Here is a 27658-nt window from a genome sequence, read left to right as displayed (position 1 = left end):
ATTTCTCTCCTATCTCTCTCCCTCACTCTACCGATCTTTCCCTCCCTTCCTCGGCTACCGATAACCGTGAGCCACCGTCAACCGCGTAGCGTCGTCGCGCCGGAAAACTGAGACCGAGTCCGACAGCCAGCTGTCGTCCCTTTTTACATCGACTAACCACTGGAAAAGCCCTATCCGACCACCCCCACCATACAACAGCCACCAATGATCCTAACGACGCCGATAGCCGCCGTCAGACGCCTATCGCCGCCGCCGTCCACCATCGCCAGACACTTTTCCAGCCAGTTTTGGAGTAGATTCCGGTCAGGAACTATTCACGCCGGTCAAAGTTACTATTCATCGGAGTGAAACTACCAATTTCTGGAAAATCGTAATTTCTTCAGTTTCTCGTATACGCTTCAGCCAAGTGAGCGTCACGACCCCATTTTAAATCTTTTATCATTTTTGGGGGGAATACATGCAATAAACTGTACTCCCTCCGTCCCAAAATTATAGTCAATCTTTCCTTTTTGGTTTGTCCCAAAATAATAGTTCACTTCTAAAAATAAATAACATTTTTACCAAAATACCCCCTCATTATTACTTAACCAACTAAGCATTTAATGGAACATTAAATGCAAAGTAAGGACAAAACTGTCATTTTATTAAATAAAGTTAGTGGTAATTAATGCTTTTCTTAATATGTGTGTTTTTTTGTCAGTGGACAATAATATTGGGACGGAGGGAGTATTATTTTTATTAGGTTTATAGAAATGTTAGTAACACTATATCAAAACTCTGTTTAAAGAGAGGATATAGTAGGATTGTATTGTGAATAACTTTTTTACAATATCAAATTCAATAGATATACTGCAGAACCTCGAATTAAGGAATGAATAAAAACAAAAAACTTGTTATTAAATTTGGGGTTATTAATATGTTTCAAATTCACGTGAGCCTTTTTCATCAAACTGAGTATCCATATACTTAGAAAGACCTCTAGGTATTAACAATTAATATTGTGGACGTCGCTCACCCTTTGCCAAAATCTCCCTCAGTTTGTTCAATATCACCGACGCCGCACCCACCACTACCAACGACCCTTCCGATCACCATCATCTTATAGGAAACACCCTCCAAAACATCTACTGCACCGCACGCCAAAACCACAACTTCTATTGGTCGTTGCCATCGCATTGTCGCTGTTGCTTGATCTGTAAACCTTTCATCTTTGTCGTTTTGGCCTCCCTATGCCTCCTTTTGCAAATCCATAAGTACCCACCACAGGCTTCCCAACCATAGATCCAAAGTCTTCGTCACCGTCGCCTTTTCTCCACTAAAACCTATATCTAAAGTCGACTTCACCATCGCCTTCCCACTCGTTGTTTACAGCTACCACCACCAACTTAGTTTTTTTCTAATAGTCGCTACTGCTCTCTCTCTCTCTCTCTCTCTCTATATATATATATATATATATATATATATATATATATATATATATATATATATATATATATATATATATATATATATATATATAACCATCTATCTCTACCAACAAAACTTTTTAAAAACTGTAGATATATGAAAGCTAAAAACCATAGATCTTGGTTTTGTGTGATTTTAATTGTGGTTATGTGTTTAACTGATATGATTTTTTTTTGCAGGAGAAAAACTAAGGGTGCGTTTGGTTGTGGAAAACTATTTTCATTTTCTATGAAAATGTTTTCAAAAAATAGGGTTGAGTTTTCGTTTTCAACTTTCAATGAAAACGTGTTTGGTTGGAACGGGTGGAGTTTTCATTTTCCATCTTAGAAATTTGGAAAACTTTGGAAAACTGTAAAAATCACTTTTCTAATTTACATACAATTTGGAAAACTAAAAATTTTCATTTTCTTAGAAAACTTTGGAAAACTGAACGAACCAAACGCGTTTTCAAAATTTTCGTTTTTTTTGGAAAATTTTCATAAAAAACTGGAAAATTTTCCACAACCAAACGCACCTTAAGGGTTTGGCTCATTTAAGGATTATCGATTCATATCTACATCAAGTTTTTTTATTTGTTTTAGAATGCTGTATAAATTTGAAGTAATCAGATGAAAAACATTGTTTTTTTAGGATAGTAATTATGTGTGGTTCGTTTTCTGGTAGGATTGTAAATCTATGTAACATTTGATAAATAGAATATACTGATGTGTAATATTATTAAGAAAAAAGGATTCTTGTAATATATATAATGAATTGTTATATTTTGGTGTTGATTTTGTTTTAATGTTCAATTATTTGTTTTTATTTCAGTAGTCGATCTATTATTAAACTGTTACGAAACTTTTTGTGGATAATTAGCTACAAAATTGCTATGGAATTTTCGTAGTTAATTTACCACAAAACTGTTATGGAAATTTTTCCTAGTTACTTTGTTACATAATCACCACGGAATGGTTCCATATTAAATTTGCTACGGTATCCGTAGCTAAAGCAGTTTAGGTACATGACTTTTGTTACATAAACTTTCAGTCTTAATTTCGTAGGTACATATTTTTTTCCGTAGCTATGGAATCTTATACTTATATATATTTTTTAAAATGTCGTAATAAAATACTTACAGTCTCAATAATCTACCGTGACTATTGGCTAGTATTTGTCACATTTTTTTTTTATGTAAAACAATGATAAAATATGTGAAAATAGTTTGTAATGATGACACTTTTTACTAGTGTTGGTGACATTCTATAATGACTTTTAGTTAACATGTAAACCAAATATAAAAAACAATGACACCCTTTTTTCTTTTTTAAAACGATTGCCATAGATCGTTTTTGTACTAGTAAGAGCGGAAGAGAAATATGTTGGTTTTTATGGGAGGGTGAGATTGGGGTAAAATTTATTTATTTATAACTTCATAAATGGTTCTTGTGAATGTAAAATTTGATTTTTTTCCTTACATGCATCATACATGTTCAGATTTAATAGAAAAATACACGGTTGTTAGGCATATAGACGATCTATTATATCTTTTCAAACCAAACAACTCATCATTGATATTAAAAATTTGCAGAGATCAAACTTTTAATTTTAAAAACCATAGGGACAATTTTTAAAGATTTGTCAAACAAAAATATTCGAATCACCATCGTTAAATAAGTATTTTCAAAACATTTACAATTACTTGCTGTGTTGGGTGGTTTCTAGTAACTTGGTAGTTTCCACTGTCTGATAAATATCCTTCCCCGTTAAAAAGAATTAAAATCAAATGATTATTAGTCAAATAATACCAAATTGAAGGATTAGTTTAATATTTTAATAGGAAATAGTTTAAACCCTAAAAACAAAAGATAGGTCAGTATAACTATTCCATACTGTTCAAACCAAAAGTACCATTCAAACTTTTTTCTTTGTTTTTCTCCACTCATTTGCTTACCCCTTAGTTTTCTATTTGCTCTCTCTCTCTCTCTCTCTCTCTCTCTCTCTCTCTCTCTCTCTCTCTCTCTCTCTCTCTCTCTCTCTCTCTCTCTCTCTCTCTCTCTCTCTCTCTCTCTCTCTCATAAAATACCCCATCTTTCTGTTTTTTAAACATAAATTTCCTCCATTACCATCATACTTTATTTTTCTTCATCTCTTTCTTCTTGTTTCTCTCCCTTTAGTTTCCTCCTCCTGATCTATATCTATAATATGTCAAACAATTTAGACTTGAGCTCCACTTCCCCTTTCTCCCTCCAAAACCTGCAACATCGCCCTGACCTCCACCTCCAAATCCCTCCTGATTCCGAAGATGACAACAACCAACACACTCCTGGCTCCGGCAGCGGTAGTGGGGATATTGTAGGGCGCCGGCCACGGGGTCGCCCCCCTGGTTCAAAAAACAAGCCCAAACCACCCGTGATCATCACTAGGGAGAGCGCAAATACCCTCCGGGCACACATCCTTGAGATAAACAGTGGATGCGATGTCTTTGAATCCATCGCGAATTATGCCAGGAAGCGTCAACGTGGTATTTGTATAGTAAGCGGCAGCGGCACAGTCAACAACGTCAGTCTTCGGCAACCTGCAGCGGCCGGATCTGTACTCACCCTCCACGGCAGGTTTGAGATACTCTCGCTGTCTGGTTCCTTCTTGCCACCTCCAGCACCACCGGGGGCCACCAGCCTAACTATATACTTGGCGGGTGGACAAGGACAGGTTGTTGGTGGGAATGTCGTCGGAGCTCTGATTGCTTCTGGGCCGGTGATTGTGATAGCAGCATCTTTCACAAACGTGGCGTATGAAAGGTTGCCACTGGATGAAGAGGAAGCGGCTGCTAGTAGTGGAGGAGGGAATGGAGGCGGCGGAGACGGGAATGGAGGCGTGAATCATCCATTTCCAGACCCCTCATCAATGGGTTTGCCGTTTTTTAACTTACCACTTAACATGCCTAACGTTCAGCTACCGGTGGACGGTGGTGTTTGGTCTGGCAACATGGGTAGCCGGCCACCCTTCTGACTACGTTTGACCATGTCGAAGCTTATTCTTCAAGGAAAAAGGTCAGATAAATTCCTTGGATCATCAATCATGATTCTCCATCTTGTACAATAATTAATCTCCCCATCTTTCTGATTTTTTTCTTCAACCTAGGGATTTCTTTTTCTCTTTTGATTCCATGTTTACTGTTAGTTCTTCATCTTGATGTTAATTGTTGTACCTTGCTCGTTTTATGGAACGGAAAAACGGAGTTTCTTGATTATCATTATTGTTATGATGTTAATAGCGTTTTGATATTTGATTTCATTTAAAAGATCCATCTTTGTTTATTTTCAGAAGTAAAATTCATGCAAGAATATCGATTAAATTCAAAAGTTCATATGTGCTAAAAAGTTGCTCAATAAATTAGTCTTCTTCATTTGCTTTTAGGTTATATAAAGCATTAAGTAAATGCTTTATCTTTTCATTAGATCGAGTATATATCCTACTCTCCTCTGATCTTTCCCCTAAGTAAATATTATATGATCTATTAGACTTGATTATATTACAGCTTTAACAAATATAATAATGTTCAAGTTGGGTATTAATTATATTCAATGGATAAGCTTTTCTCATCTCTCTCTCTGTATATATTATTATTTATTTATAAGTCTTAGGTTCTATTTAAATTGAATACTCTCTTGCACCTTGTTCTCTATTGGCCGATGCCCAATAGATGTTGTTTTTCTCTTTCCGAAACAAATTATTCTTTTGTTATTTACCATAATATCATTATATATGGAAATTAGAGCTTGTGTGGTCCAAACTTGGACCTTCGTATTTGCTAGATTAACAATCAATTTGTTCAATTAAAAGAATCATTAGCTATATGCTTTTAGATATTAATCTAATTAATGAAAAGTGAATTGTTTTGTTTACAGTTGACTAGATTTACTTAGAGAATCATATCATGTATTTTACAATCAACTTTTAAATCTAAAGTTTTACACTAACTTTCTCTACTAATGCTTTCCTACTATCTACTCTATTTACATTGGTCCAAAAGATTGACTATAATGTATTGATTCATGTACTCACTAAGATAGTGCTATTCTCATAGCATGAAGTGGGTATATTCATAATTAAAGATTTATGTATGTTTAGTTGAAGCAGACCATTTAATTAATTTTTAAAACAAAAACAAGAAATAAGTTAATTATTGACCACCTTGAAGTTTTAATATTACCTCCTCTAAAAGATTCTATATGAACACAAATCCATGCAACTTTATCCCTCATGTTTTCCTTTCGAAACACATTATTCTTTAGTTATTGACCAAAATACACTGGGAATCGAAAATATAGCTAGGACAGTGCAAGCTGGAGCTAGGTAATTATTAGATTAGCAATCAACTTGTCAAATTAAAATAATCATTAGCTCCCTAACGGTTGCCAATTTCCATGCTTTTAATGCTCGAATCAATGAGCTACTTTCTACAGGAAATTTAATCTCTCGGAGGATCATATAAGGAAAAGTTAAGTTTTTTTATTCACATTTGCTTACAATCTTCTCATCCGATTATTATTACAGAACCAGATCATGTATTTTACCAAAAAAATATTAAATCTAAAGGTTCACACTGACGTTTACTAATGCTTTCCCATACGTATAGATTAGTATGTCTTTTCTTTCCATGGATAAGTAGGGATAATAATTTTACAAGGCCTTATAGTCTAGTGATATCAGATAGGGTGCTTTCAACTCAATTTTATATATATATATATATATATATATATATATATATATTACAAAACATATATTGAATTTTAAGAGGAATAAGTTACAATGTTTTTTTTACAAATCAATTATGTATAAATATCATTAATACTTATCAAAAGTTTGAAGACTTGAATTAAGGAAGGTTATTACGAAATTTAATTTGGAGCAAAATCATAATTTTAAAATATGAAATTCATGTATATATAAATTAATTTAAATTTTTTAAACTAGATATCGGTATTATTTAATTTACATTAAATGTCTAAACATACAATATAAATATAATGTCTAAAAGAAAATAATTTATTTAAAAGTGGTAATTTTTTTACATAATAACTAATACTAAAATGTAATAATTATTTTCTGGTAAGAAACTATTCGCCAAAAGAGCTATATATTCTGGTCGCTTTGCGCGGGCATATATATATATATATATATATATATATATATATATATATATATATATATATATATTGTAACGCATTATATTTGTTGGTTTTCCATCTCTAAAAATGTTTACCTTGTCCAAATTGGATGAATATAATAATGATTCTCATAATTCACTTCATCTCTAAACATATAGATGTTTAAGAGTAGTTTTACATTGTACATGTAACTAAACATAGATACTGATCTAGTGCTACCTTGCTAGTAAAGAAGGACTGCTAGATTTAGTGCATACAATGCAGATGTCTGCACTGCATAGTATGCGTGTACAATAATTTTAATTTAGTCTAGTACAATGCTTAAGTCTGATTAGTTCAACCTTGCATATATATGGGGTTTAAGTATGCTAATGCAATGAATTAGATATGTAGTTTATAACATTTCTAATTTGAATATATAGGGTTACTTAATCAACATAACCAGGGTAGATACACTTTTCTATAATCAATTAACAAAATAGAAAGAGATACTTTTAAGAAATGCACAAGGGGTGGAGACTAAAGAAGCGTATGAAGTTGGCCAAAATCTTTCTGATATTAAATGAAGGTAAGGTAAGGAAAATTCTTTAAGGTAAACACCTTAAATCTTAATGGAAAATTCCTAATCATGGAACGTGTGTACTTATCAATAATAAACCAAGTAATTGCCAAATACAGACTACTTTAGTTCTTTATGATATTATAGTTTTTACCAAACATGTATCTATATGACAAGACTAACATAAATCAAGAAATTTCTTTTGTATGCTATTAGACGCTAATTAAAACACCTAGTGGATGAGCTAACTTTGATTATTCAAATGAGTGTAGGACCATATATGATTATTATATTTATTTAATGATTACCATTACCTCGCTAAATTAATTTGATACAGCTAGATATCTTGTTTTTCCTATTCACTATTGGTCTCCTGGTTGTTAAACTCAATTATGTTATTATCTTACCTAATTCTCTCTCTCTCTCTCTCTCTCTCTCTCTCTCTCTCTCTCTCTCTCTCTCTCTCTCTCTCTCTCTCTCTCTCTCTCTCTCTCTCTCTCTCTCTCTCTCTCTCTCTCTCTCTCTCTCTCTCTCTCTCTCTCTCTCTCTCTCTCACACACACACACATCTGTTTATTTGAATGCTTTAGTATCACTTTTTCTTAAGTTTGATTAGCAAGTTCTTCCTGTAAATAACTACAATTTCTTCCCATATATCATTGGTTTGATTATTATTCTCCCACATGTAAGAAAACAGAAGATAGAATTTTCTTTTTCTGTTTTAATCGGAGTAGGATGTACATAATTTTAACTCCTATGTTGTATACATTGTTTTACAAGATAATTTAGCTGCGATTGCATGCGATATAAGAACTGGCTACAATTTTCATAGTCATTTTTTAAAACACAAGATTGAAGTTACCGCATAAGTAACTAGGATCATGATGAAATTGAGTTTGTAAGGAAACTCATTGCCTTGTACATGGTCCATGATTGTTTAAAATCAAAGGAAATTGGTATCAATAAGAACTATGGTACTTTAGTTTAACAGCAAAAGCGTTTTTTTTATTCGAATATACACATAGAATTATATAAAATAATTGTTATCTTTTTATTTTTTTTCCCTTAGTTTCTGTCTTAGCAGTTTGTGCTGTTTAATTGTTAAAATTTCAAGCCAAATTAATTGTTGTCGTTAGTGCAAAAGCGCGTGTATGTTCTTTCTTAATAATGATTTTTTTGGTTCACAATGTTGACCATTATATATTTTATTTTCACTGAACTGGTACTTCAGATAAGTTTCTAACCATCAAACGACATTATTGAACTATATTCCTACTTACTGTAATTCTAATAGGATGCAGTAGGTATATTCTTAACTAAATTAAGGTTTAAGTACGTTTAAGTAAACACTAATTTTAAAAAAATAAATAAAGTATAAGTACATTTACATAAGATATTATTTAATTTATTATTATTATTATTATTATCTTTTAATGGTCGGAAGATTTCATTGAAGCGAACTACTTTTATCGGATGTCCCCGAAGGGACTCATTGAAGCGAACTAGAAGCTAGTAGATTACGAAGATCTATGAGAACAAGAAATTAACTTTACAAATAAAAGCCCAAAGAATAATAAATGAAGCCAAGGTTAAGTGTGTCCTTTATAATATATTCTAAACATTCAGTATGAGTTATCGTCCATTATTTATCTGTCTTTTTATATTGCAAATATATATGATATGAAACCATATAGGAAGTTGACGTCTTTTGTGGACAAGATATGTTTCTAGATTGAATTATGATTTAAATGTAATATTCTTTTACCCTTTGAAAGAAAGATTCAATGAATTAAAATCATTTTATTGTACTACAAAAATATCTATTAAGGGCACAGATTATATAAATTGGGTTTCATTAGTTTTCTTTATCTACTCTCTGCAAATTCAGTTAAATTATATCACTAGATAGGTTGGTGTAGTGACAAACGGTTCATTTGATTATCAATATGCCATTTTCTTGATTTGACATTGTGTATACTTGAAGATTTCTTTGGCTAGTAGTTACTTTATATCACTAGATAGATTTCTGACGTTCTGTATATTTGCACGTATGGCTTTGTGTTTATTTTATATTTTTTTTGGGGCTAAGAGATCAGATCACCTAGGTCTAATATATACCCAAACTTGTTAAAAAAAAGATCATACATGATAATGAAAGGGTATGCAGCAACATTGATTTATATGCATTTTATCTAACTATTTTATGAAAATAACACTCTCCGAAAGTAAGTAATTATGGTCAGAAATCTGCAGTCAACTATACATTATATAATAAAATTGCATGGAAAGTAAATAAACCACGTACGTAGAGAAATTTAAACCAGTGATCGGGTGGTGTCGCCTTAGTGTGTTGCAACATGCCATAGTGTAGTGTTGTAGATCTATTAACGAGATATTGGTAAAGTATAGACATGGAACGTCAATAGATGACTTGTAACTGAAAATAAGTGATACAATATAGAAATATTAAAGACTTAAATATGTGCATGACCATAAGAACTTAAATCATGTAGCTATTATGACCAGATGTTGGTTGCTAAAATGATATAGAAATGACCAATTTGGAAAGATAATGTTTGAAAACATGAAAGATGTTTCATAATAAAAGGAGTTGGGTACGAAAAGAAATGATAAACTGAATTGATTGAGAAAGAATCTCAAGAAATATGCAATGACAAAGTGATAAAAATATAATGGTTGGGTTTAGATCTCATGAGATGGAAATGAAACGTTCTTGAGAGATTCTTAGTCTTCTTGAAGGACGAAAATTTTTAACATATATAAAAATATGGTAATGTTTTTTTTTTTTTTTTTTTTTTTTTTTTCTATTGGTACTCTGAATTTTATCAAATTTAACAAAGGAATTACTACAATATGGGGGCAGCAACACAACATGTCCGAATTTAAAGTTTTTGCATCATTAATCCAACTTCTAATCTAATGAAAAGACGGAAATTGCACCTCTTTAAGCAATTAACTTAATTTCACCTTGTTATTAACGACACTGCAGAATACTTATATTTCACAACATCATGGTAGCGAACGATGTGAGCTGGGGGCCATGTAATGGATGGGAGTCACGTCTGACCTATAGAATGAGACCGGCCGACCAAGAGAGTAGTGAACTAGTTTATTCCCGTGGGGTTAGTGATGTAGAAACTCAAGTATTCGCTAAATTATTATTATTGATAATTACAATTAGGAAAGATGATAAGTAATTAAAATAATGAATTAAAGAAAGAAAAATATGTAGTGCAATGTGTATATGATGTATAATGATTGTATTGTTATGCACTTTGTGAAGTTGAAAACTTAATATATGATGATAATTCGAATGATTGACCCGTTAGGAGAATTTATATATTTTCACTATGATATTGTACAACTCATTGGCTTACTAAGAAGTTGATGACATTTGTTTCTTGTTGTTTTTCATGTTTGTCTTGCATCCGTACATGTTGTTTAAGTATGTGGCTTGGTGATGTGGGATCTTATTTGGTAGTATGTTATTTTTACATAGTTGATAACACTTGGACTTTTCATGGTTCACTATCAGTGTTTTGGTTTATCAAACTTAAATAGTGTTATTTTGCGTTGTTTTTCGATTGAAAGTAGCGTTGGTGGTTGTTTCTGAAATATAATTTAAAATACTTTTGTTGTTATATATACATAATATAAATATGTTTAACGAAATAATAACAAAAGATGTAGTTCGTTTAGGTGCTTATAGTGTTAGGGCGTTTTTCTGGAGGTTGCAAATTTGAATCTTATTTCTAATATTTCTTTTCATTTATTTTCGCAGCTATATAAAAGGAATTTATATAGCATTATAGAAATTTTATACCTATTATATTATGATGTTGTGAAAATTAAACACTAGTACCGAATTGTCCAATTGGTAAAACACGAACTTTTAACTTGGATGTCCCTATTTTGAATCTCGGCGTTGACACGAGTGTATTTTTTATTAGTTTATATCCTATATCCTTTTAATTTGTTTCTTATAATTCTAAAATTGTCTTACATCAGCCATAACGTTAAACATAGCTCATATACCTCTGTTATATAAGCAACACAAGCTTCTTAATTTTCAGCAAGTTAAACTTCCGAATAGGTTTGGGTTTAAACCCAAAATTGAGTTTAAAAAATTGAGAAACTGAACCCATCGGTTTGTGATACCCTTTTACTTTGACCATGACTCTGCCACTCGGTATCCCTTTTAGCTATCCACTAAATGCGTCTTAGTTTTATTTCAAATACATCATATGTTTTATTCTATTTTTTATTTAAACAAAATGTTAAAACTTGTGTTATAGTGGGTAATTTTTATGTTTATATATTATTTAGGGATGAACGTGGAAAAAGAAAAGTTGATTATTGTATTGGATTTATATACGTTTTTTGGAGAAAAAAAATGTCATTAAATGCTAATTATGTATGTGGTCAATCGAAAAATGCAAAAATGGATTATATCTGAAATCTGTCTTAAAAATGTTTATTAATAATTGTTACTAATGTTAGGTTTTATATGCATCTAAACACATTATCATGGTAGCGGAAACATAATGATATCTTATGTGTTCATGCAACCTAAGGATCTAAGTTTCATTCTAATTACTAATAGCGTATGAAAACATAAAACAAAGGAAGAACCACATACATGTCACACCCCGGCCGTCGGCGGAAACACCGGGCGGTGTAACGTCATTTCTCGTATCATAGTTATCAACTTCCTGAAAACAGATGCATTTTAAAATACGTCAACATAAAGTTGGTGAGATCCACAGGTTTTGACTCCATATAAAAATAATATATTTTCCAAGTTCAAAAGTATAGTTTTGAAAATATCATTTTTACTCTCCAACGTTTAGTATATATATCCTACGTATAATTGTTTACTTACCAAATAAGTATATATTTATAAGTCTCATATATTATAAATATAAATGTTTGTAATTCCATACAAACAAAGTTGCTACGTATAAATCTTATTTCAATTCTATACGAGTAAAACCGCTACGTATAAATCTATTTCAATTCTATACGAGTAAAACCGCTACGTATAAATCTACTTCAATTCTATACGAGTAAGTAGGATAGGTATAGTGGTCTACATAATATACAAGTAATAAACCTACTAGATTCTTATACTTAGAGTATAAGTCTTTGAGAAACTTATACTTAACATACATACTTGTATATCGACAAAGTATAATGCTTCTAAAGTTGTGCTACCATGAGTCTGTAGCTGCGACTGTATGACTTAGTTTTATATCTCTTATTATTATTACAAGGATCACACCTTGTGGTAGTTACAAGGATCACACATTGCGGTAGTACAAGAATCAAACCTTGCGGTAGTACAAGGATCACACCTTACGGTAGTACAAGGATCACACCTTGCGGTAGTTTCCGCACGCTTCATCGAGGTCGGAAGGTAGTAAATTAGGCAAGTTCGTCACCCGAATACCGTTGGGTTGGAGCTAGCAACCACGGGTGGGGTTACAGGTCAGAGGATTTCCACTAAGATTTCCAATCTTAGTTGATGAATACAATAGCTCATGTAAACTTTGATGGCGTTCTATAGTTCTAATAACAAAAGCATTTTCGTGTCTAAAACCCTAAGTTACTAGACTATGCTTTTAAACATTACTCCTAATTTCATAACATTTAGGCAGTATAACAGCTATAACTTGAAGTAAAACCAGGTTTTATCTTGACATAAAACCAACAAAAATATATAACATATCAAGTTTTATCTTGACATAAAACCAATAATAGCAACACACTTTTTAACATATAGAACTCCCGAATATAACTTCGGAACTATATCGCACACAGCATATATATAGAATCCTAAGTATAACTCAAGATCTACATTAATACAAGAACATGCTAACAAGTTGATAATAGTTGTATATATTCAAAATATTATATTTAGAACAACTATATCCCGGTTAATATAACTATCTATGTTGATACTAATATACTATCATATACACATAATAGTAACGTATATACAAAATTTAGCATGCGTTTTCCCCCGAAAATATTAGAAAGTGGGGCCGTGAAACTCACCTTAATATCGTGCTTCGATAGAATCTAACTGAAAACAATCAGCGGTTCATGATCACCAGGCTCGGGAAGCGAAACGGCTTCAGCAAACGAGAGAGAGAGAGAGAGAAGAAATTCAGGTGTAAGGAAAGAGAAGGACGGACTTGCTATTTAAAGGAATATTTTTGGCCCTCATGACGTGAGAATGATAGATTCACGTCGTGAGTTATGGCAAGAGTCATCCCATAGCTTTAACGCGTGTTTTCTAGCCTCGAATAGTGTCATGTAGCGTCCTCACGTCGTGAGAAAACCTTGCTCACGTCGTGAGCTTTTGGGTTATCGTTCTGTAGACTTCTAGCTTCAAAATGTGGCGGTTTGACTCCTCACGTCATGAGTTTTTATGCTCACGTCGTGAGTCCAGTCAGATTAGGGTTTCTGACACGTGTCATGCTCTAAGGCAGCAGTAACTTCGGAATGTCGTAACTTTTGCATACGAACTCCGTTTTTGACGTTCTTTATATCCACGCGTAGGTAATTCTGAGTACTACAACTCTCTATTAGATTGAAATAGCTAATTATAAGCCTATTTTAAATTCCTCTTGTTATAGAGATTTTATAGTGTTAGAGTTTATCATAACTTCTTCACGCGAAGCCAGATTTCGACGTTCTCTATATTTTCGGAATAGTATGGACGTATACTTTGATTTGTATCATAAAATATGTATGAAAGTTCATATTTGTATTAGAATTTATCAGGAACTACATAGTAAGTTTATCACATTACTAGTTTAAAAAGACCACATTACATGATTGGTATAATCACATGTGATTGTTATTGACCTAATTTTGACTAGTGTTACATTCTCCCCCCGTTAGAGTAATTTCGTCCCGAAATTTATCTTGTACTAGATACCACCGAAGGGTTCTGGATAGCTTCCCTGCTTCCTATTACGATTTCCCTACCACGACTTAACTTCCTTAACTCCTTAACTCTGGACATTCCTTCTTGATATGTCCAATTTCACCACACTCAAAACATGCTCGTCCTCCATCATAGCCTGTTTCCGTGTTTTTTCCTTGATTTTCTGTTATAGGTGTTGTGCTCCTGCAGTAACTCACAGTGTGTCCCCTCTTTTTTCACTTCATGCAAATATAACAGTCACCTGCGTGCTGATGGTTACATTGACTGCACCATGAACAGTTACCTAGGTGATGACGGTTGCACTGAGAGCACCATGGGAATTTTCCAGCATACTTCCTTGGTTGTGTGGGTATTGTTGGTGTGGCTGCATAATTAGTTGCCACATCTTGTCTCTCCTCAAATGATTGTCTGGGATTCTTCCCATTAAATTTGCGCTTGTTCGTTCCAGATTCGGGAGACTCAGCTATAAATCCCATTTGGATTTTTGTGCTGGTTAGTTGATGAGCTATTTGCTTGGTACTTTCATATGTTGAAGGCTTCGATGCGATCACCATTCCTTTGATTTGTGATGCTAGACCCTAGATATATCGCTCAATCTTCTTATATTCGGGGGTTACAAGAGCTGGACACATTACCGCAAGGTCGTTGAATCTAGCGGTATAAGCATTTATCACAGAACCCTTCATTGTTAGGTTCCACAGCTCTTGTTCCAGCTTTTGTATTTCATCTCTTAGACAATACTTCTCTACTAGCATCCTCTTCAGCTCTTCCCATTTCATGGAGTTTGCAGCATCAATTCCCATTGTATTAAGATGATTGTTCCACCATGTTAACGCTGCATCAGCGAAGGTCCACGCAGCAAATTGTACCTTATAGTCATCCGAACAGAAGCTTATTTGAAATACTGATTCTGCCTTTTCAATCCACCGGGTCAATTTAAGAACCCCTTCCGTTCCATGGAAGCTCTTAGGTTTGCAATTCATAAAATCCTTGTAGGTACACATTCTGGCGGTCCCTACATTGCCTTCATTTCTAACTCCTCCTCTTATGACATTAGCTAGAGCTGCAGCGATTCTCTAAACTATAATTTCTTCAATTCCTGTTAAACTTATTGGTGGGTTTGTTTCTAGTGGTGGTGGTTGCGTTTGTTGTTGTTGTAGTTCTGGTCGTTGGTTAAGGTTTAACCGATCGCTACTTCTTCTAGGAATTTTGTTTAGTTCCTATACATTTTGGATCACCAAGTGTTTAGTCTATCAAATATTACTCCCAATTTAAATAGTTCATATGATCTGATCATAATAAAATACAGTTGTACACCTACACCTAGTTGTGATAAGATCTATGCACATACGAACTTTAGTTGGAATATCTGATCTAAATCCTTGAGATCAAAAACATTCCGGGTATTTAGGTGTATTATCATCGCGGGTGTGAGTCTTCATATATGACTATATCTGTTATTTGTTGTATTCATGCTCTTTTAATTATTGTTTGTTACTTCAGGTCTAGCTGATAAGGCACCGGCCAGTCAGAACAGTCGGAGGGAAGGATCATTTTAGCATATAGTAGTTCTGAAATCCAGCAACCCAAGCGACATGTATATCCTGTCACCGCTCCCAAAAGTAGTCATTTAATAGTATCATTAATAATACTTTATATTTGTAGGCTAAGGGATATACCTAAACCTAACAGCGTAAGCCCTAAACTATAGTCGTGTTTTCCTAAGAAAGTACTAATTCACTATAGTTAATAGCTCTGATACCAATCTGTCACACCCCGGCCGTCGGCGGAAACACCGGGCGGTGTAACGTCATTTCTCGTATCATAGTTATCAACTTCCTGAAAACACATGCATTTTAAAATACGTCAACATAAGTTGGTGAGTCCACATGTTTTGACTCCCTATAAAAATAATACATTTTCCAAGTTCAAAAGTATAGTTTTGAAAGTATCATTTTTACTCTCCAACGTTTAGTATATATATCCTAGGTATAATGGTTTACTTACCAAATAAGTATATACCTATAAGTCTCATATATTATAAATATAAATGTTTGTAATTCCATACAAACTAAGTTGCTACATATAAATCTTATTTCAATTCTATACGAGTAAAACCGCTACGTATAAATCTATTTCAATTCTATACGAGTAAAACCGCTACGTATAAATCTATTTCAATTATATACGAGTAAGTAGGATAGGTATAGTGGTCTACATAATATACAAGTAATATACCTACTAGATTCTTATACTTAGAGTATAAGTCTTTGAGAAACTTATACTTAACATTCATACTTGTATATTGACAAAGTATAATGCTTCTAAAGTTGTGCTCCCATGAGTCTGTAGCTGCGACTGTATGACTTAGTTTTATATCTCTTATTATTATTATAAGGATCACGCCTTGTGGTAGTTACAAGGATCACACATTGCGGTAGTACAAGGATCACACCTTGCGGTAGTACAAGGATCGCACATTGCGGTAGTACAAGGATCACACCTTGCGGTAGTTTCCGCACGCTTCATCGACGTCGGAAGGTAGTAAATTAGGCAAGTTCGTCACCCGAATACCGTTGGGTTGGAGCTAGCAACCACGGGTGGGGTTGTCAACCCGTATAGATCCATATACAACTTCCTCGCTCACACGGGATTAACGGTTACAGGTAAGAGGATTTCCACTAAGATTTTCAATCTTAGTTGATGAATACAATAGCTCATGTAAACTTTGACGGCGTTCTATAGTTCTAATAACAAAAGCATTTTTGTGTCTAAAACCCTAAGTTACTAAACTATGCTTTTAAGCATTACTCCTAATTTCATAACATTTAGGCAGTATAACAGCTATAACTTGAAGTAAAACCAGGTTTTATCTTGACATAAAACCAACAAAAATATATAACATATCAAGTTTTATCTTGACATAAAACCAATAATTGCAACATACTTTTTAACATATAGAACTCGCGAATATAACTTCGAAACTATATCGTACACAACATATATATAGAATCCTAAGTATAACTCAAGATCTACATAAATACAGGAACATGATAACAAGTTGATAATAGTTGTATATATTCAAAATATTATATTTAGAACAACTATATCCCGGTTAATATAACTATCTACGTTGATACTAATATACTATCATATACACATAATAGTAACGTATATACAATATTTAGCATGTGTTTCCCCCCGAAAATATTAGAAAGTGGGGCCGTGAAACTCACCTTAATATCGTGCTTCGATAGAATCTAACTGAAAATAGTCAGCGGTTCGCGATCACCGGGCTCGGGAAGCGAAACGGCTTCAGCAAACGAGAGAGAGAGAGAGAGAGAGAGAGAGAGAGAAGAAATTCAGGTGTAAGGAAAGAGAAGGCCGTACTTGCGATTTATAGGAAGATTTTTGGCCCTCACGATGTGAGAATGATAGATTCACGTCGTGAGCTATGGCAAGAGTCATCCCGTAGCTTTAACGCGTGTTTTCTATCCTCGAATAGTGTCCTGCAGCGTCCTCACGTCGTGAGAAAACCTTGCTCACGTCGTGAGCTTTTGGGTTATCGTTCCGTAGAATTCTAGCTTCAAAATGTGGTGGTTTGACTCCTCACGTCGTGAGTTTTTATGCTCACGTCGTGAGTCCAGTCAGATTAGGGTTTCTGACACGTGTCATGCTCTAAGACAACAGTAACTTCGGAAGGTCGTAACTTTTGCATACAAACTCTGTTTTTGACGTTCTTTATATCCACGCGTAGGTAATTCCGAGTACTACAACTCTCTATTAGATTCCAATAGCTAATTCTAAGACTATATTAAATCCCTCTTGTTATATAGATTTTATAGTGTTAGAGTTTATCATAACTTTTTCACGCGAAGCCAGATTTCGACGTTCTCTATATTTTTGGAATAGTATGGATGTATACTTTGATTTGTATCATAAAATATGTATGAAAGTTCATATTTGTATTAGAATATATCAGGAACTACATAGTAAGTTTATCACATTACTAGTATAACAAGATCACATTACATGATTGGTATAACCACATGTGATTGTTATTGACCTAATTTTGACTAGTGTTACAATACCTCTCTTGCAGCCAACGACCATCGTGCTTGTGCTCTTACGAATGCCACCTTGTTTGGATGAAAGGAACTAAACCAGAACATCTCTCTTGGTTTACACCTAATAAACTCAAAAGAGCATAATAAAAAATAACTAGGAGAGGGTCAAACTCAAAGGAGTTTGTCCACTATAGAAGGCTGGGAGAAGATAGCATAAATGTAAAGTCAATGAGCATGGGAGAATTAAATCTATAAGTCCCTAATATAGCCTTGAGTCCCTTCCTCGGTTTTATCCTCCACCCATGTAGGATGGTATAGAAAAAATTGAAATCCACTTATCTTTAAGAAGATTTCATCCACCTTTACTCCAATAAGGGTTCTAGAATATTCCTGATTAATCAACTAATAATTAATTAATATTCAACCATTTATTTAATTAAACTGTTAATTAATTCCCAAGTTATTTTCCAATTAGTTTCTAATTAATGAATAAACCGTAAAAATCAATAAACCAATTCATCCTTTATTTATTCTACCCAATTTGAACCATGAACACAACACAAGCGGACCCTGCTATTATTAGAAATATAACCAATAATTGATGACATTGGACACTCTTTCCAGCAGTATCCCACATGGACAAGTCCTCATATAATATGAGGTCCAATACCTCTATAATAATCAACAGGGAGAATGTCATCCAATCATATGTCGAAATCTAATCTAATCAGCTTCAGGCTTAGATAAGCGATCATCTATTCCTTCGTTATACAATATATCTTTATAAATTCAAGACATGGACAGTGGTCGATCTCAAGCTTCAAGATTATGTTTTGCGATAAAGATTTGTGATGACTGCATCTGACTACTAAATTAAGCACAACAATTTCAGTTAGGACCCGACAACGTATTCAAGATGTCATCACCAAATCATCGAGGGGACTAAAGATATTGCTTCTCCAGTTAAGGCAAAAGGAACAAATAGATTTTGATGACTTGGTTTTTTTCTATTTGATCATATCATACATGGGCATACCCTTTATGACTACCAATTATGGATAGCATCGGAGTAATCCAATACATAACAGAATCACAGAGCAAAACCCCACATGTATCTAGGTTGGAAGAATAGATGACACTATCATCTTAGAATTACTCGTGACTCTATTCATGAAGTAATCTCTAAGCCTGGGTTATTCCAATACTTAAATCTCTATTAAGTACTCATGAGTGTTAGTGCAATCTCTATGCTATGCCCAATCATTATGGTCAATCCACCAATACTCATGTCAAACTTAAATCACTACTTACTTCCAAGAGTATGATCAAGTGTGGGAATTTGTGTAATTAATACTCGTGAAGCGGGTTCCAAACATGAAAAAGTGAAATACAATAATAACTTAACATAAATGATAGCAAAACTAGCACTTTATTAAGTCTCCACAAAATAAACATCAATTTAGTTTCAATTCATATTGCTAAATGTTTCAAGATTTAATCAAACTAACAACTAAACAATTACACCATATCATCAGGTATTCTAATGCCTATAAATCTATAATGACAATCATGCTTCATCCTTGAAAATAGCTTCGTGAATGGATCAGGTGAATTATCCTCTGATGATACTCTATTTACGATAATGTCCCCATCCTTGACTCACTTCCTTACATAGTGGTATTTCCTGAGTATATGTCTCGAGTTACCATGGTCTTTGGGATCTTTAGTCAATGCGACTGCACCCATATTGTCACAAAATATTTCCATAGGCTCGTAGATGTTGGGAACGACACCAAGATCGTTAATGAAAATTTTCAACCATATAGCCTCTTTTGCAGCTTCACTAGTTGCTATATACTCTGACTCACAAGAAGAGTCTTCCATCCTCTACTGTTGGAACTCTTCCAAGTGATCACTCCCCCATTGAGCAAGAATATCCATCCTGACTGTGAACTTGAATAATCTCTATCAGTTTGGAAACTGGCATCACTGTAGCCTATAACTCTCAACAAATCTTCACCCCCATATACCAAGAACATATCCTTTTTTATCCGTGGGTATTTAAAAATGTTCTTTACTTTTTTAATGACTATCTACAGGATTGTCCTGAAAACGACTTACCATCCTTAGATCATATGAGACATCAATTCAAGTACATGTCATGGCATACATGATCGATCCTATAGAATAAGCATATGAGGCTACACTCATTCTATCATATTCATCGCAAGAACTGGGACATTGAGTTTTACTCAATTTTATGCCATGTTGAATAAGTAGAAACCCTTTCTTAGAATTTTGTATCTTTACCCTCTTCAATATCTTATCAAATTATGTAGTCTTCCTAGGTCTTATTATACATTTTGATCTATCTCTATATATCTTTATAACAAGTATATATGCAGCCTCTCCTAGATACTTCATAGTAAAATAACTCCCAAGACAAGTCTTAACAATTTACAAAATTGGGATGTCGCTTCCTATAAGGAGTATGTTATCAACATACAACACTAGGAAGACTAAAATACCCCAATTAACTTTGATATATAGACATGAAACATCTTTACTTCTAGAAAATACAAACTCTTTGACCTTTAAATGAAAAAAAAGATTTCAGTTGCGAGACACTTGTTTTAGTACATATATTGACCTTTCAAGCTTGCACACTCTATTCAGATATTTTATATACTATGAGACCCTCAAGTTGTGCCATCGATGAAAATTATAATTGATTTATCCAAAAATTGGCAACATACCCGATTTATCAGGTCTATAAAGACTACAAGTGCATTCGTCAATCCAAATGGCATCACAAAAACTCGTAGTGCCCATACCGTTCCAAAAAGAGGTTTCAGGAGCATCCCACTCATAGACCTACACCTGATGATACCCAGAACATAAACATATATTCGAGGAGTGACTAGCTCCCTGCAACTAATGAAAGAGATCATCAATCCTTGAGGTTGGGTGCTTGTCACACCTACGCACAGTACAAAAGCGTCGAGGTTGCAAAGTCAAAGTTGGATAACAATTAACAAACATACGATGAATAATACAAAAACTTCGATGATATTACATACATTCAAATGTCGAATTATAAAGGTTTCATCAACTAGGATTTTGGAAACACAAGTTTACAAAACAAGCTCAGCAAAGCGTAAAATATACTAACATAAACCAAAGGCCTCAGCAGGTTTGCAAACAACAAAACATAAGGAAAGATAGGTTATTCCATAACTCATGAGGCTTGAAATCCATCCTTTTTGTTGACATACATAACTGATTCTCTCAAAGGTGAGAAACTTGTTCTGATAAAGTCATTGTCACGAAAATTTTGTTGTTTGTTAGATAGTTCTCACATCTATGATGGAGCCTACTCAAGCATGAATTTGATTTTCGTGCTTCTTTTATCTACCATGTGTGTCAAGCAAGTGTAGTTCTTCTTGTGTAGGTATTTTTGAGTTTTAGTGAAAGAAAGAAGATTTACATTTTTCTCCTACTTTCCACCATAATTGACCATTGTTAGGTTTAGTCACAAAGATTTCTCGTAGCACAAGATCTATACATGATAGAGAGATAGCCAACTCATACCTATGATAATGTCAAAGCTTTCGTTTGGAATTGGAATGCGATCTATGGGGGTATTTTTGTTGTTCATGGTTACTTTATCAATTAGGGTGGGGGGGGGGGGGTTGTACAATGCTTTTGCCATGCAATAACTTAGTGTGACACTAACAAAATCGTTTCACATAGACAATGTTATTCAACTTTTGGTGGAAATACTCCTAATTTAGACGTGAAAACATGAATTGTTATGTGGTGGGATAAAATTTATTAGATTTTCGTAAGTAGATTTTCGACTGTTCATTAGTTGCCGCTACTCTACCGGTTTCCTCCAGTCTACTAATTTGTAATTTAGTATGTCCAAGTTCAGGGTTCTTAAAACTCCTATGTATATCTGAATCAATAAGTGCTTTAATTAAAAAGTAATTAAAGAGAGATGTAGCAGTTACTTATAATGTTTCCTAGATTTTATCTCTTGCTCTGATCATGATTGATCTGGCTCGAGTTTCACCTCCTGGTTCCTTAACTTTGGGCGGTTCCTCTTAAAGTGCCCGATTTCACCACATTCATATAAAGTTTTTCCTCAATTAATGCCTGTTCTAGTGCATGTTCCTGCATTCATACCTTGGTTCAATGATGGGCTTCTGCAAAAGTTGTCAGTGTGCCTCCTTGCACCTTTTGTAGACAAAGCATTAATCCTTGTGATGACAGTTACACTTGTTGCATAATGGTCTCTTTCCTGGGTATTGCTTTCGTAGAATGGTCGGTGCAACATATGTATTCTTAGAGTTTTCTTCTTTTGAGACGGTTGAATTGAGGTTCCCATGGAATTACCATTGTGTTTCCTTTTGTTATCATCAACTTTCTTGGTTTATTCCTTCTTGATCATGGTTTCCTGCCGGGTCAATTGGATTTTTAGAATGATGGCCAATTTCATGGTATGATCATAGGTGTTGGGTTTGAGAAATATAACCATCTATTGTATTGGTAGGGTTAGTCCTTTTATATACCTATCAATCTTCTTTTCCTCTAGAGTTACAAAATTTGGATGTAGCATTGTCAGATCGTCAAATCGGGATGACTAAGCTAAAATCTATGTCCCCTTCATGTTTAAGTCTCACTATTTTTATTCAAATTTATGTATATTGTCTCTAGGCAGTATAATTCTATGAGAATTATCTATATTTCTTCCGAAGTTGTGGCATTACTAAGTCAATGCCCATGATTTTCGTATAACAGTTCCATTAGGTAAGAACTGTGTCCATAAAAGTGCAGGTGGCAAATTTAACACGATAGTTTTCTGCACAACAGCTGACATGGAATATTTATTCCTTCATTTCAATCGTGAGAGTCATTCCTACAACTCATTCATTTCCATATAAAGATCTAGGTTTGTAGTTCATGAATTCTTTGTATGTGGATGCCCTAAGAATGTCATTGTTACCTTCAAGGTTTCTGCTTCCAATTCTACCCTATTTAGAGGTGTCATTCCTGTTGGCTTCGTAATTGGCCAAAGTGTTAGCTAATTGTTGTTCGATTGTTAACTCGATTGTAGCTGTGTCAAGTGATGGTGTTGGTGTTGGATGATCACTCGCTGATCTTTTTGTAAGACATTGTTTCTCCTTATTACAATTGGTTTAAAGAGAAAAGAGTTGTGTGAAAATATCGTTATAAATATAAGCGATATTACCACAATTGTGTTAAATGTTTTAAATTGACGTGGGGTTCGTCCAAGCATGGGTTTACCATGAGTATTATTTGTAGGTAACTATACATCACTACAAAGGATGGAATTTACATGAATAATGACTGAAAGGAAACTATCAAGTACTGTGCAAACGCATGAAGAAAATATTATACAAACATTTTACCATTACTCCATGTTTTAACCATATCTCGAGTTCTAGAGTTTTGATTTATTTGGATCGATATAATTTGGATACTAAAGAAGATTTTTAATAACCTTTGTGTTTCATATTTTTATTGAGTCTGTTATTTTCTCCTTCAAAAGGGTCACAAAAGACAAAGGATAAGTGTAGGCGTCCTTCTTTTGAACTTCGATGGTTCAAACATAAGTTAGACGGTTCACAACAAAGAGAAATAAATTTATTAAATACCAAAAACGAATTCATAATACTTTGCGAATGCCCGTATTTTTTAAGGTATTCATAAAATATATAACATGAGCATTCGTAGAGTATCGTAGCTGAGTAATTATTATTCTGAGATAAACATCATACATGATTTATGTTTATAAGAGTGAGAACTTTATGTGGATTTGAAGTAAATATTTCCAAAATATTTGTAAGGTGTTCACTAAAATTTTCAAGAGTTCATATACGTTTTGAAGTTTGATCTTCCTTGAGTCCTTTAGAATTTACAAGAATTTTAGTCTATCATCTACTGATTCTATGTTAAGTTGTGCACCGGTCTAACAAAAATTAAACGTAGGTGATCCGTCTATGTTCAGTTGTGGTTCGACCCATGTACAATAAAACATAGCTAATGTATCTGACCTAAAACATAGCTAACATAGCTAATGTATCTGACATAAAACCTCATGTTGTATCCTCATTCGTTCAGGTGCACTCTTGAACAGATTGGCTAACAACAAAGATAAGGAAAATAAGTTATTCTGTAACTCACGAAGATTGAAATCCAACTTATACTTTCCTAAGAATACATACGTTCAAAAATACGTCAACAAAATTTTTGGTGAGTTCTACATGTTTTAACTCTGTGCATTTTGTTAAAAGATAATTTTTTATATAAAAATGAATAGTTGTTAGATTATATAACAATGTTACTTTTATAACTCAGAGTATGAACTAACAATGATAAGTGTCACCCAGACTTACGTGTAATTATACTTGTATCCCACGCATGTATGGATATTGATTCACTAATAAAATATAAGTTGAAGTCAAAATTATTTCTTGTTTTATACTCTTAAGTGTTTATTTTATTTATATAAAACACTCACACATAACCCTGATCTAAGTGTATATACTTATACTACATACAATCCTATTCTAACTTGTATTAGTATATTTCTAGTTAATTTTGGGGCTATGTGGAGTTTATAACCAAGCTATATGACTTGAATCTGCCTCTGCGAAGCACGATGAAAATAGTGGTGCTATAGTCCCAACGACACTTCATTAACTTTGTGAATAAAGGAACAAAATAAGAAGTTATCGTCCGTTTTGTGTTGTTAGACGAAGGTTGTAGCTACCAAGCACAGACGCGGGTGTCAATCCGTATAGATCTATACACAATATTCTATACTCTCCCAGATTAACGGTTATTACAGAGGTTTTCACAAAGTTTGTGTTTTTAGTTTGATGAATATGAAACTCACATAGAGATCCCGAGTTTTTTTTACAATTCTATAATTGTTTATGTTTGGAAACTTTTAATTGTAAAGTTTAAAAAACATTATGTGTAAAACTATAAAATTTTCCTATTGAAAATTAGGTAGCATAATGGCTGCGTTTTAACTAATAACTAGGTTTCAACTCAAGTCAAATCAACCAATATCTAACAATCGAAACCTGTACAATCCTAGTAGCTTAAATGAGTGTCAGAAAATAAATAAACTACAACATGTACATAAACAAAGAAAACGTTACAACAAACACCTATAACATGTCCTTTTATGTTCCTTTGACATGAAAGTATTATATATATATATATATATATATATATATATATGTGTGTGTGTGTGTGTGTGTGCGAGAGAGAGAGAAAGAAAGAAAAGGTTTGTATTGATCGAATTCAATCAAGTGAACAATAAATCAAAAACAAACAAAGCAAAGATTAAACAGGAAAACGAAAGAACAGAAATAATTCACAAAGTTGTCTTTCACCAAGAAAGGGTTAGTTTTCACTAAGAAAACATGTTGTCACAAATATGGTCATCAACCTAGTGAATCTATTAATTAAAGGGATTGTATATAAGCTAAATATTATCAAATCCTTATCACCAAGATATCAGATTTGTTATCTATTCTATATTCACATGATATAACAACATAATATACATAGATATATTCCAAATATATATAAATGATATCTTCTTAAAAAACAAAGATCACTAAGATCATGGTATCACGCTGATGTTGATCATTCTAGAGATGATGTTGGCGTTGGTGCTGAAATTGGCGATGGCGATGGCGATGGCGCTGGCGCTTGTGGTCAAGTTGTAATTATGTTTGAATCATCATATCATAAGGTGTGACCTTATAATATCCCCTATATGATGATGTCAAAACTAATCTTCAATAATTTCTTCATCTTGTGCTCCCCTGAGAGTAAGAACTTTCTTCCCTCCCCCATTTTGGTTATCAGCGGTAGAGGCAGTAAGAGTAGCAGAAACAATAATCGTATCATGAGTTGCAACTGAATGATAGATGATAAGGAGATGATAGAAAGTAGATATCAACTCCCCTTAGATTTAAATCCCCTTTCGGATAAATAAGATAAACAATAGTTGAGTCTGCTCCCCTTTAGATAAGTAATCCTCTTCTTCCAGGAGTGTCTGCTATTCAATAACTGATCAAGTGACAACATAGCAACACTAAGATTTTCTCCCCCTCTTTGACAGCATCAATAGGTGCTTCCTTCCTTTTCAATTTTTTTAAGAAGATAACAAGAAACATGAAATGAAAATCGACATCAATTAAAGTTAAATGATAGAGATTTGGTGTGTCACACTATCATGTTGTTGCAATAGTAGATCATTTACATAGTTTTGCATAGTCTTATTAGCATATGCATTTATATATACTGAATCATTAGCTACTTCTATTAGAAGAAAAATGGAAAGAATGGGTAGGTGCGTTTAATACATCACGGTACATGATGCACCCATCAGCACCACGTTTTCAAGTTCTCATCAACGTCTGGCATTTAACACTGAATCATAAACTTTTAAGAAGAATTATAAGGACAAGAATGCTTTGGTGTGTGTGATAAACTACGGTACATGGTCTAATCATCAACACAGACTTTCGAACTATTATATGTTTGGTATTGCACAACCAATCATCAAGGTCTATATTAGAAGACTTATGGGAGAGAAGTAGGATGTTGTAATCACACTGAGGTTAAATCAGTGTCAGTCATTTATAGTGATAACCCATCAGCAACAAGTGGTTTAATCCTTACATCATAGAGTTAGGTGCAGCCTAGAATCAAAGATTCACCGTCAATTTGTTCAATGGTACCATGTCATACCTCAATCTAGGAGCTCAAGGACATGAATAACCCTTTTTCATTTAAGGATATAAAACCGTGTTTCGAGTTGTTTCATAATTTGGGGCTGTGACCTGAAGATCAAGTACGATAAGGCTTCATCCTTTGGAGTAAGAGAGATAGAACTATTTGGATGAGGGTAATGTAGACTATATGATCCAAGAGTTCGGTTTGTGCTTTAGAGTCAAAGGGTAAAATGGGAAAGGTGGTGTTTCAGACTTCTTTTATGAATTAAGGATTTTATTACGATGTGTTTTAAGTCAAAAGTAATTAGATAGGGTTGTAGAGATCCTCAATACCTTTCCGTGGATATAAAGATCGTCGAAAACGAAGTTGGAACGAAGAAGTTATGACCATTAGAAGTTAGGAAGGTTTTGGGTTTATTCCTTCTTGATCATCGTTTCCTGTCAGGCCACCTGGTTTGTTAGAATGATGGCCAATTTCATGGCATGATCGTAGATGTTGGGTTTGAGAAATATATCCATCTATTGTATTGGTATGGTTAGTACTTTTATATAGCTATCAATCTTCATTTCCCCTGGAGTTACAAAATTTGGACGTCGCATTCTCAGATAGTCGAATCGGGATGACTAAGATAAAATCTATGTTTAAGTCTC

The 27658-nt window shown here is 33.7% G+C and overlaps 1 protein-coding gene across 1 annotated transcript; it reads left to right on the top strand.

Annotated features, from left to right (window-relative positions):
- The first annotated feature begins 3396 nt into the window (after nucleotides 1–3396).
- LOC145160950 (AT-hook motif nuclear-localized protein 23-like) lies at nucleotides 3397–4699 on the top strand. The gene has a single exon (XM_079080338.1). The coding sequence runs from the start codon at nucleotides 3652–3654 to the stop codon at nucleotides 4456–4458; it is 807 nt and encodes a 268-aa protein (XP_078936464.1). The 5' UTR covers nucleotides 3397–3651; the 3' UTR covers nucleotides 4459–4699.
- Nucleotides 4700–27658: the final 22959 nt, after the last annotated feature.

The sequence above is a fragment of the Lactuca virosa genome, chromosome 1, assembly GCF_052849685.1.
Source record: "Lactuca virosa cultivar CGN04683 chromosome 1, Lactuca_virosa_CGN04683_v6, whole genome shotgun sequence".
Taxonomy (NCBI): Eukaryota; Viridiplantae; Streptophyta; class Magnoliopsida; order Asterales; family Asteraceae; genus Lactuca; species Lactuca virosa.
Note: the sequence above shows the minus strand (reverse complement) of the source record. Positions and strands in the feature narration are given on the sequence as shown.

Coding starts and splice junctions, on each gene's coding strand:
- LOC145160950 (XM_079080338.1), top strand. CDS start 3,652: ATGTCAAACAATTTAGACTTGAGCTCCACTTCCCCTTTCTCCCTCCAA.